Here is a 12,612-nt window from a genome sequence, read left to right as displayed (position 1 = left end):
CTACCCCCATTAGCCCCACCGCTGCTCCTCTCCACCCAGCCTCCCTGACAGCCTGCGTGTGAAGCCACGTGGCTGCGCCTGCGGCAGACGTACACATACCAACACAAAAGTATGAATGCTCTGCCACTAGACACACGTCTGGCAACCAGCACACACAGTACACATACACACACTGCATCGCTACTCATTTCATTTCCCATTAGTAGAGAGAGGCAAATTCTCCTTTGTTATGAGCATATAGAGAGAGATACAGCAAAGACAGGAGGTTAAAATGAAATCAGACATGTTCCCTTTGTGTTAGATACTCTACTCGACATTTAGCCATTGAGCTCTGTTAAACTGGTATTTTAGCACCTGATCTCTATGTTTAAACATGAATTCTTGGTCAAAGACTCATCATCCAAGCACTACTGAATGTTGTTGTACTAGTTGTTGTTGTGGAATCTCTTTTCCTTATCTGTAATCAAATTCTTGCAGAATGAGGGCTTCACGTTATTTCCCAGATGTCGATTAATCGCTGCAAAGCCAGCCAGGAAAGTAATAACAATGAGTTATCATCAGTTCACTGTTTGCATCCCCAAGGTGCAAATGATAAACAATCGCCTATCCATAGACCTTATGCTATTTTCACATAATAATGTCTCTGTTTGTCTGGATGAATACAGTATTCCTACTGCAGCATCATCATGGGCCCTTTGCGGCACCTGCTGTCTTCACTCTCCCTCCTCCTCTCTTCTTTGTCTCATTAGAGGGGGAGCTGAGGAGAAGAGAGATGATCCAGTGTCCTATCTCACACAGGCATAAACGGACATGAAGCCTTTCAGCCTTCAAATCTCAGTTATTCAGCTGGTTTCCGCCTCCTCTTCCTGCTCTTCACACATTACAATAGAGAGGAAGCCACAGAGGTCGTCTCTGACGTCTGCAGCAAACCGCTGCTTGTAAATCTCTTCAGATGCTATCATTCAACATTAAAAACACATGATTTTCAAGCAAGGTTTAATAACATTACATGAGTTGCTACGACCAAAGACTGCTAAAATGTTCCCACTGCAAATTGTAAAAGACTGCCATAGACTTTTAAGACCATGACTCTGAAATCCTGTCCACATACATACATATCACATTCATATATAGTATGTTTCTATTTTATAAAAGAAAATATCCACACACCTGAATTTAAAGTAATGGCAGATGAGGTAAATGTGTCAAAGACATGTGCAATATCAACACCGGTGGCTGCCAAACACTTTTGTAAAGTATCTGTCAAGCATGAAGCAGCAGTGGCCTAAAATCTGGCTTGTCACCAGAAGGTCACTGCCCTCAAATTTCGGCCGTGCCAGACAGGAAAAGATAATGAGAGAGTCTAGTGGAGCTGATCGGCGGCCAACAGTGGAAGTGTGAGTACAAGTGTGTGTTTGTGTGTGTGTGTGAAGCTGTAGCTAAAAAAAGCCGGTGTGATCTGGCAAAAAAATACTTAAAAGGTATAAAAGAGAAAATCTTCTGCTTTGCAAATACATGACGTATTGTATTTCTCTTTAAATAAATCCCCTGCCACTAAATTAGGAACTGATGAGAATATCTTGGGAGGCATAAATATAATCACATACAGTAGGCGTCATCACTACTGTTCAGGAAATTTGAAGTGATAGTCATGGGACAATGTTGTATTCCTAAACTAAAAAAAACACTGCTACCCACCAGATACTAAACAATGATTCATTCCAGATACTAAATCCTTTGTTTCCATTCAATCAAGAAGAAATGAGACATTGGTTAGACAAGTGTGAGTAGAATCAGCAAACAGGTTCCTATAACCACCACTGACGGCGGCAGCAGCAGCAACAGAAGCAGTATGCGTATTTTACAACATACTGCTGGATGATAAATTCACTGCTCTTGAGATCCAGGCATATATATAAACTTTAAGTTAACGTTAATTACTTCATATTATAGTACACACAGCTCAAGCATCATATTATTATCCTAACTGAACTAAACTGTCATCCTAATTATACTAATTACATCTCTCAACCTGCTCCAATTCTCCCTACAATCAGTCTGTATCCTCTCTCTAATCCTAAATCTAGCTCCTTCCTCTCTGTGCTCCCTCTGTTTAAACAGTACTGCTGTCCCACCACACGCCATCAGCTGCTTCTGTGACATTTCCCCAGATGTCATCTTACCTCCATCTTCCTCATCGAAGGAGTTCATGCAGGGGAAATAGACAGCCAGTGCTTCAAACGATGCAGACAGGCTCATCTTGCTTTGGGAGCGCTGGATACGCATCCCAGGAGCCGCAGCAGAGGTATCATGGCTCTGCCTGCCCATGGTGACCGGCGGTGGTCCTTCTCAATGCGGTGAATCGGATGCACAAGACGTCAGCTTTGCCTTCTCTAGCTGATCTTACTGTTAAAGGTTTAACAAATTAACTACAATCTAATCAGTTTGATGCATTCCTAAGACCAGTAGCAGAAGACTCAGTAGGAGATCAGGTCTGTTCTATCATCTAGTTTGTCCCTAGATGCTCTGTAGACTGCATCTTAGGAAGAGCTTCAGAAAAACGTTGCTTTAGTAGCCAAGTCTTGTGCTGTCTGGTTGTGACGTTCCTGCTGCACCTCTTTGTTTGGGGGGGAGGGGAGAGAGCTGCATCGCGCTCCACCAATCAGCGAACCAGGCTGCTCAGGCGCACCTCGGCTGGCTCTGCGGGTGAACGAGCTCTACCCAGAGATACTGTGCAACCCTCCCCAGTCCGTTTCTCACCAATTTTTTTAACCTCTTCTTTTCTTATTTGCTTTCAGCTTTTTCTCCCTCTGCTTGCTGTTTTGTGTCTTTTGTGCTATTCATCACACTTATTATCCTTTTCTCTCCATCCCTCCCTCTCCCCATCTTATCCAGAGGCCGGTGAATACAAGCTGTCATTAGGTCTGCCAACAGCCCTGCTCCTCGGGCTTTGGCCACATGACCATCACTCAAAGTTCACGTGCCGGACTCTCTCGTCTAGGACTACTATACCACAGCTGTGTTGTGTTGGGAGGAATTTATTTTGATTTTGCTGGCTGTTGATCATGATCTTATTCATGTTCCACAGCCTCTATGACACAGCTATGTTGTGTTACGAGAAATTCAGTTCCCCTTGATCAATCACAAGCCACACTGTCAAACAATCAGACAAGTTCTTTGTTTGAATTAGGTCAAACTTACCTAAACATGAACCTTTTTTCAGTCTTTTTCTACCATTTTTGGACACTCTTTTAAACAGTCCAGAGCAGAAAGACATAACAGTGGAGCTAAAACAAAAGATTTCTTCTCCGGTGGTCCCTGAAACTGATAAATCTGCTACTGGCATGGTGTGTAAGGGCTAACAAGTAAAGCAAATCTATGGCTTTAAAGTAAACTTCAGCCCCTCTGCTCACAGTCACTACTGCAGCTTGGTAAAAAATGAAGTCAAACTGTGCTGCTTTGACACATTACCAGAGAACCAACTGTAGTGTTGTACTGAACATGTATCTCGCAGAATAAACACTGCACAAGAGAATTACGGTGCTACTCTTCACCATAATAAATATAGCAAGCTCCCTGTAGTGTTATAGCTGAAGCAAAAGTTCCACTCTAAGAGACACTGCAACCTACTTCCATAAAGAAGTCTCTTAATACATGGCATCCATTTGCAGGTTTCATCTAGGTCAGCGCAGCCAAAAAACAACACTTCATATTTACAGCTAGGGGGAAATTGGACAAAAGACACACAATTACAATACAACCAATTGGGTCATTTTTAATGGACCCTCTAGGAGTCTTTCTTTATGAAAGTATATTATTTAGAGCTCCTGCTAACTCAGACATTAACCTACAGATTGTGTATATTTTATTAAATAAAAAACAAATGTAGCTCATCTAAAGGAGAAGTTCTGTTTTTGAGAAAATCATGTGTATTTTGAAGGTTTTTAGCCATATTAGCTGCATGGTCCTTGGGATGGCCAAGTGATGGTGGTCCATCACTTTAGTCGAGATATCTCAGAGGTCCCTCAGAGGATGAAGCCTGGCTTTGCCATACCATGACTGTTCTTCCAGCACCACAGCAGGTTGACATTTTTGGTTTTTAGTGACATGTCTTAACAACTACTGGATGGAATAGTACTAAATGTGACATCCCATGGTGCCCAAAGAATGATCTGGTGATCTCCTGGATGAACACTGTCTATTCACTTTAGGATATGTTGAAAGATTGCTAACCCCTACATCAGGATTGCAAATGTGCTCTTAACATATGGTAGCAACAGGAGATTCTACTCTTGTTAGCATTTCAGTTCTTTGCTTTTCACTCCTGAAATATCTATCTAATCTATAGCAACAGGAGCTAAGTGATGAGATTCTAAAACTATGGCCTGATAATTTCATTGTTTTTGTCTCTAACAGGCTTTCTTTTTCATGATATTTCACAACACAGATGGATGTATTGATAATATCTCAATTACAAACATTATTGATATTGAAAGATTACAAGACTTTGGTTGAGATGTAGCATAAACTAGCCTACAACATGGAATTATCACAGCAGCTGATCAAATTAATTAACAAAAGAAAATACCAGATTCTTTCACATGAATTTATCACTCCTCTGCTGAAGTCACGGCTAATGCGTGGCAACAGTAGATGGCACATATGTGTTACTTGCTTCAACTTTCGCACCTTTGCCCCAATTTATTCTTACCCACTGTACATTGGCAGAGAGAAAGAAAGAGGTATGTCAGTATGTTTCACTGTGATACTCCCACTACACATGTAATCCCGACACCTGGAGGGAAAAAACGAGGTTAATTACAGTCTTCACAAATCTGTTCAACACAGCACGTGGATCTGTGTTCAAGGATGGAAATAATGTGTACCTCACATGAAAAGCCGAAAGGAAACTTTAATTTGTCAACAAAATAAATGCCTGAAGAAAAGTAAGAATCTAGTTCTCTTCGTAAGTGCATGATAACATGTTAACTACTGTACTTTAGTTACATAAGATTGTTAATTACAAGTGAAATGAATGATGTTTTAAGAGAAGTTCATACATCACTAATAGAAGGTATTTTTCATGAATGTGGAATCTCCATTTTAGGCCATGAGGGTACTCTCTGATTTCACAACACTTCTACAACACTTGACTTCTACAGATTAACATTAACGCACACTGTACAACATATCTGGTCTCACTCCACTGTGACAAACCAACATACACAGTGACCACACAACTGGAAATCACAAGCACCTCAGAAGGCAGGAATCTTGCCAGTTCTACTACAACAATAAAATAGTGTAATATCCCAGACATCATATGTAAGGTCTGTCTGGCAGGCGGCAAGGATCACAGGTGGAAGCCTTCGGACGTCTTTGTGATTGATAAGGCCAGGCCTGGCCAAGCGTCAGAGGATGACTCTGGCCCTACAAACTGTAAACACAGCTTAATGGAGGGCTCTAACGCCTGGCCCTCACGTGCACAAATGTAGGCAAACACACACATATCAGTACTTAAATGTGCACACACCGGGGCTCACACCATTACATGCACAATGACAAACACTCTCTCAGTTTACATTCCCTACTGCCTACCTTGATGCAGGCCAGTCCTGTAGTCTGTAAATGTAGTTTCCCCTTTTGTTTCTAGCTCAAATATGATGCGCGTTATCAAGGGAAATAGCTTGAATTACAAAATAAGCAATGATATACATTTTTATATATAATAAAATACTTCTCGCCCAAGCATGTACACACTCTGTGCCATTCACTTCACTCATAAGGTTCGCACCTTCAGTGGGAGGTGTGAGGGGCATATGTGAAACGTGAAATGCAGGAGGTGTAGCAGTGGGAGCAGTCCATCCCCTGGCCGCCACCCTCCGCTCTACACTCCACACTGACAGTATAACAGATGGAGAGCTAACGAGAGAGAGAAAGGGGATCTAAATACTGCCAAGCCTTATATGTGTATTTGATCTGGATAGAAAGTGCTGACATCACTTCAGCTGACTTTTTATATCTCACAGTCATAACAAACTAACGTGATATGTAAAATTGAAAATTGCAACACAAACATGTCACCACTGCATTTTTACATCACATACTGAAAGAGGAAATACTTGTGTTTTAAACTGAAACATCATACTCACACTCCATGACTGAGCTGACCACTGTATTTTGTGTGCATGAGTGACTGTCATCAGGTTTCCTTTTTGACAGCTATAGAGTGGTGCCGTCAGCACTTAGAGACAAAACCACGATGAGAGGAAGTCATATTTTTAGCAGAATTTAAACATCTAAAAATTCAGGGTGGAAGTTCATTTTTAGTCCAGTTCAAATGGAAGATAAGAATGTGCTGTACTAAAATGTGGGACACAACTATACAAGTGTGTCCTAAACTGTGTCCAAGCCTCAGACTCAGGCAAAGCAGACATATGGCTGTGGAGCTGAGCCACACTGCAGGCAAAAAACAGTGAGCAGCTGGTGGAGCATGGCAGGGTTTAGAAGATGAATCAAGAGCTTTTAAGCTGAGCTCATGGAGATTGATACATTATATTCTTAAAGTGATATTCCACCCAAACATATATCTTTTCAGTATTAAACTCTAACTGTAAAGCTTGAAAGGTGGCAGTAAAATGTTTCATCCTTCATGTATGTCATATGTCATAATGAATAAATTAATTTCCATACTTTCATGGTTTGTGTTAATTGGAATATCACAATGCTAAAAAAATATATACAAAGAAGAGGATGTTGTATGCTCTTGGCACCAGCACCAGTATAAGTGACAAGGAGTTTGCAGCAACATCGCTCACATGAGCTCAAGTCTCCACTCAATTTTGCCAGCTTGCTGGGTTACTGTATGTATACCCAGGGTTAAAGTCATTAGATCTTTATGTTTTCCTTGGATTACAGCTAAATTATGCCACAGAATAATTACCACAACATAAAAAAACCTCTTCAAAACAAGAACATTGGTTAATTTCTTGGATAATGCAAAGCACACTGTCCGCTAGGAGAGACACTGTGTACTTCTCTCAGCATGAAAACAATTAATTTAGTCCACCAACAAATTTCATGAATAAACATAAAGTCATCTGTGATTCTATTATAACACTTCTAGATATAGTCTGAGGAATCTTAATAAGAAGAAAAAAATACTGTACCTAAAGAGAGTAGCATCATAAAAATAAATAATAAATTTCTTATTTTATTTTTAAAGAAGATTATGACACATCTGCAAAAAAATCTAGTTCATCTTTTACCTTAATTCATCTTCATTTAACTGGCTCTAAAGGCTTAAAATACTAATCCATCTACATTGTTAAAAAATGCAGCCCATAAAAATAAACCCTTTTTTTTTGTTGTATTTACTGACCTGTGTTTAGGTTCTCAACGACACGAGTCAACGACAGTCGGCAGCCACACATCACAATAAACAAACTTGAAATTGAACTGCCCCACCACTGTAAATGCAGGTGAAGTAATGGTTTAGGTGCTAGTCAGATGGGTCTATATACGACCAAAGCAAACCATCATATGCAGAACCACCTATCAGTTCACCTATGCACCCCGTCAGTGAAAGATTTATCCAGGAATGGTTCATGATGCAAGGGCGGTACGGTGGTGCGGTGGTTAGCACTGTAAGAAGGTCGTGGGTTCAGACCCCGGTTGCCCTTTCTGTGTGGAGTTTGCATGTTCTTCCCGTCTGCATTCCATCCAAAGATGGTGGGAGAGAACATGCAGGCTAGGTTGATTGGTTACCCTAAATTGTCCTTAGGTGTGAGTGTGAGTGGTTGTTTGTCTATGTGTGGCCCTGCGATGGACTGGTGACCTGTCCAGGGTGTACCCTGCCTTTGCGCCCGATGTCAGCTAGGATTGGCTCCAGCCCCCCGCGACCCTGTACGCAGGATATGCTGTTGACGATGGATGGATGGTTCATGATGCATTCAGGTGAAATGGCAGGAACTACCTGACCAATAAAGTCACTGGTATTAAATCACTTGAAAATCAGCCTAAACAACCTTGGGCAGTTACCCTGAAGAGCACTGATGCCTACAGAGTGCAGTTTTAACACTATGGCTGGGATGATATACTTATCTCCTGATTCAATACAATCACGGGTTGCAGATTCAATATGTACTGCGATTCTTATTCTTCTGTTGCAATTTGATATTATGATTTATTGTGATTTTTGTTTGCTTTTTTAACACTAGACCATGGGAAAAGGATGAATCATTCACTTGTAGGTTCTGCTTATCATGAGTCATGTCTCCAAAAACAATGCACATCACATGTCTGTCAGTCTTCATGAGTTTTCAGGAGCATCATTGCTATACTGCATATAAAAGAAAAGAAATTATTTTTGAAGTACACATCCGCTACATTTAGCTGTAACTGTTCATTAAGCTAGTGCCATAAGAAAATACAAGACATAAAGACATAAAATAAGTTGTTAGGCCAAAATGATTAGGGCTCCAGGAAACTGAACACAACAAAAATGCAAGCTTATAAATGTACATCCTTCACATATGAAATGGAAAACTGTCCTTCCTCCAGTGTGTTAGCATCAAGCTAACAGGACTAAGCACTAGTTATATATATATGTATAAAATCTAATCAAAAACTCAAGTGTTAAAAGTGACAGTTTCTGGTTAAAGTAAAATGATATTACTAAGTAAGAAGAAGATGAAGATGTAAGACGGATTGTAAGGCAGTGCTGTCAATTTTGGGCAAAATGGGCTTCTTAGAACCTGCATGAACATGTTTTTTTTACGTTCAGTATCTTTTATGAATTGAATGCAAGGACGCTGTCGGAAATGATCTTAAGTACTGTGTCTAAGAACATTTTTATAAATGAGGCCCCTGGTCTTACTGCTGACCATCATAATGAATTTTTGGTATACTGCAATAGATCCATTAATAGAATTTGAAACTTGTAAAAGCACTGCTCCTACAGTGCATATACACATATTTAGGTCACTGCAGAGATGGCTCATCTGAGAGCTCAAGCTGAATAACAGCCATGAGAATTGTGGTAACAAAGATTGAGAGAGAAAACTGGAGGAGGGTGAAAGACAGAAAGGGAGCGATACTAAAGGAGAGAAGAGAAGGTGAAATGAGAAAGTGAAGAAAAAGACTGACAGGGTATAATGATAGTGAGATACAAATGTCAGTTATGAGGGAATGAGAGAATAAGTGAGGTAGAAAAATGATGGCGAGAAAGCAGTGGGGCTCTGATGTCCCTCAGCCTTGGCTATACCTGTGCTGCTGTGTTCCTTTCATGCATCATCCTGAGAGCAGCATGTCGGCTCCGGCCCCCTGGGAGATTAATTAGCCGCCTCGGCTAGCGGAATAACTGCTGAGATAGGCACCCAACTCAACTCAGAAGATAAATTACCCTGGCTGAAAGCTCAAAGTTCAGCTATTTTACCACATACAAAACAGTCTGTCTGTGGACTTTGGAGGTCCAAAACTACATCGGTATCTGGTGTAGGTGAGAGAGGAGTGAGAAAGTGAGTGGGGCAGCCAATGGATTGTTCTCTCCGCTGTATACATTTGGCTATCTAGGAATAGTGAGTTAGGTGGCAACCATACTCCTTTTAACTCTTAGTAAAGTTTTAAATTTATCAACAAACACAGAGGATGGGGTCATATTACCTGTCAGAAGGATATTTAGATTTTTAAGGAATGAAACAGCTGCAAAACATAATGTATGTATGTATCCATCATAAACAGTTGCCTAGCAGTGTGAGACGTAAAGTGGTTTATCTACACTTCCACAAATCAAATCTCTCTTCTCTTGGAAGCAAAATACAGTTATGCTTAGTCTTGAAGAAATATTTATTAAGTGAGTGAAATGTCACATTTAATCCTTTTCTAACAGGTACATTTCCAACAGAGAGGGTGTCACATCTGGTCCAAATAGTGTGCTTCTTTCAGGGTCAGGTAGAGAAAAGTAGGACGAAGAATCAAACTAGAATACTCAAGGCTCCACATGGGGGAACTGGAAATTAGACGTTACAGGCAATGTATTATAGAACATACCTACTGATTCCATCTTTTTCTTATTTCTATATCACTATGAGCTGTTTTTGCCTATTAAGGCCCAATTTCCTGTATTTCTTGCACTGTTCACCTCCTCAGCCTTAATAGTCAGAGCTGGTGTCATTATGACTTTTAACAGAGGCCATTATGAGATAAAAATACTGAAATGGATGATCATCTAGAAGGCTATTAGCTGTGTTGTAAAAATGGTAGAAATAAATCTGCAATGTTGTGAAAGAGAGCTTGCCCTCCTATTCTGCTTCCATCCTGAAATGTATAATGCAAAAAGAGACAAGAAATGCTTCGTAAGACTGAAAGAGCTGTCTTTCACATATGCACATTGGACAAAATACAAAGAGAATCAGTATTGTTGTGACAAAGGGAAATCAAATAATCATGAATAATTCACATATAGGAATGTAGTGCTCCATGCAGTGCAAGCAGGAGACTCACTTTAAGTTTGGCTGAATGATTACTCAACTACAGACCGACCAATTTTATCGGCTGATATGAGGTAATTGCATTTAAATCGGTATTGGCATATTTAATGAAGATTAAACGGAGAGAGATCCTTCACTCATGTTATGAGTGTTGCATAGTTTGCTCACCTGAGTGCACTCTGCAACTCCCCTGCTGATAACACCGCAGCACCACAAAACAAAACAATCAGCTGACCAGAGTCTACCCAAACAACGGAGTATAGCTGCTTCTCAAGTCTCTTATTTGTCATTTCCTCGCTCCTCGCAATGAACCGGAAGTTGTTCCGCTCCACCATCTTGCAGGCTGTCCCAAAGCTCTTATTTGCACTCCGAGGATCGAGGAGCGAAGAGCGAGGATCGAGGAGTGATGTCTGAGGAGCTATGAGCGAGAATACACCAGTGCATCCTTCGCGGAAGTCTTTTAATGACCGTTATATTGATTGGACGCTGCAGCTGATCGGACTGATCTGATACATCAGGACAGATAACATTAAACTAAACTAAAAAGTGTATCGCTGCAAAGTCTTAGATTTGAGTTGTTTTATGATTCAATGTCTAGTTAAAATCTGTGTTCATTGTAGGTCTGAACAACAAAGCCACCCACACAACTTTATTTATTTTATTTATTAGAAAAATCTTTTTTTTTTATTTCTCCCATCAACTTTTATTATGGAGACAATTAAAGTCAGAGAGAGTCAGAGAGTCTGTCTGCAAGAAAAATGTTTTACATAATTTCTATTCATGTGTTTAGTCCAAATAGACAACAATAAAACATAGTAAACACCTTAGGAGTCGGACAAGTCACTAAACTGCAGTTAGTATCTAATGAAGCAGCAAAGCATCTGATGAAAGCAGCTGGCGGCTCCGCAAGTAAAATCAGTTGATGAAAGTGAATGAAAGCACAGCTGCGCAAAAAACAAACAAACGTCAGGTTGATATGATGGAACGCAGTGATTGATTGATGACGAATGAGGTGACATGCACATAAAATGTATATCGTAGTGTTAAAGGATATCAGTAGAGGAAATAAACGGAAAGCCAAAAACTGAGCATCACCTTTGATACAAGTTACATCATTTCAATTTCCCTTAAACGTTTAGGCTAATAAATCCCAAGACACCATGATCATATTCTTGGTTATTCAATAACGAATTTACATTCATTTAAATGCAGATAATATAAGCATTGTGCCAGTAGAAATGATCCTGTGCCTTTGAGCAGGACATATGAGAAACCATTCATTTTTCATGTGCAGGTGTTTATTAAACAGGTAACAGAGAATCATGCTGCTCTGCACTGATAACTGTGAGACTTTATTAGTAACAGTGCACATGTATGTAGACACAAACTCCATCAAGTCTCTACAGCTGTTAGAGTTGAGTGACAGCTCAACGTGTGATCAGCTGCCGCAGTTATCAGAAACAGACGTTGCTTTACATGATGCTTCGGAGGAACGGACATCACATGTCTCTAAAAACATAATTCCTCGTTTCTTCTCTCCTGGCTTGGAAAAGACGCAAGTGAGGGAAACGTGGATGCAATTAAGAGACTTGAGAAGCACCATATGTGTTCACGGTGAGTTGGTCATTTGTCACGTTTAAATGCTTACTTCTCCTCTCCTGAAAACTTTCATGACCATTCTTACTAACCCTCCCGTTTTTCATTCTCTCCAAGTTTCCTTCTGGGTCACAGTAGTATGTTTAATGTTACAATAGCTGAGTGGTGGAGACTTTGCTGCTAACAGGCTTGATTTCTTGAAAACTGTGTGGCTGGTCTAGCTAGTGGTTCTCTCATTTCTCCCTAGTTTATCACTTCTAAATATTCTCTAACATCACTTACAGCAGCTAACTATGCACATAGCTAAATTAGCCACAAAGCTAGCTAATGCCATGTTTATCAGTGGCAGACCACTAACATTAATGAGCTGTTAAACTATAATGTTTAACGTATTCTAAACACATCTGCGAGCCGTTTGTCTGTAGTTACAGTCCGTGCATCAGAAATGATTAAACCAGACAGAACATTCAAATAAATGTGGGCTGATCTAACTTGGCTTCCTAGCCTTATCTTTTTCATCTTTCAA

The 12,612-nt window shown here is 40.2% G+C and overlaps 1 protein-coding gene across 18 annotated transcripts in view; it reads right to left on the bottom strand.

The window, feature by feature from the left end:
* rims2a (regulating synaptic membrane exocytosis 2a) overlaps positions 1-12,612 on the bottom strand; it is a 128,790-nt gene that overhangs the window by 4,032 nt on the left and 112,146 nt on the right. Inside the window, exon 1 of one of the 18 annotated variants that reach the window (XM_038712174.1) lies at positions 2,184-7,072. The exons of the other annotated variants lie outside the window; for them this stretch is intronic. Within the exon in view, the coding sequence (XP_038568102.1) occupies positions 2,184-2,328 (145 nt within the window). The 5' untranslated portion in view covers positions 2,329-7,072. Of the gene's footprint in view, positions 1-2,183; positions 7,073-12,612 lie in introns of those variants that run through there. 18 annotated transcript variants of the gene reach the window in all.

This window comes from Micropterus salmoides, unplaced genomic scaffold (genome assembly GCF_014851395.1).
Source record: "Micropterus salmoides isolate LMB-PRFRI ecotype aquatic unplaced genomic scaffold, ASM1485139v1 Ms_hic_scaffold_11, whole genome shotgun sequence".
Taxonomy (NCBI): Eukaryota; Metazoa; Chordata; class Actinopteri; order Centrarchiformes; family Centrarchidae; genus Micropterus; species Micropterus salmoides.
Note: the sequence above shows the minus strand (reverse complement) of the source record. Positions and strands in the feature narration are given on the sequence as shown.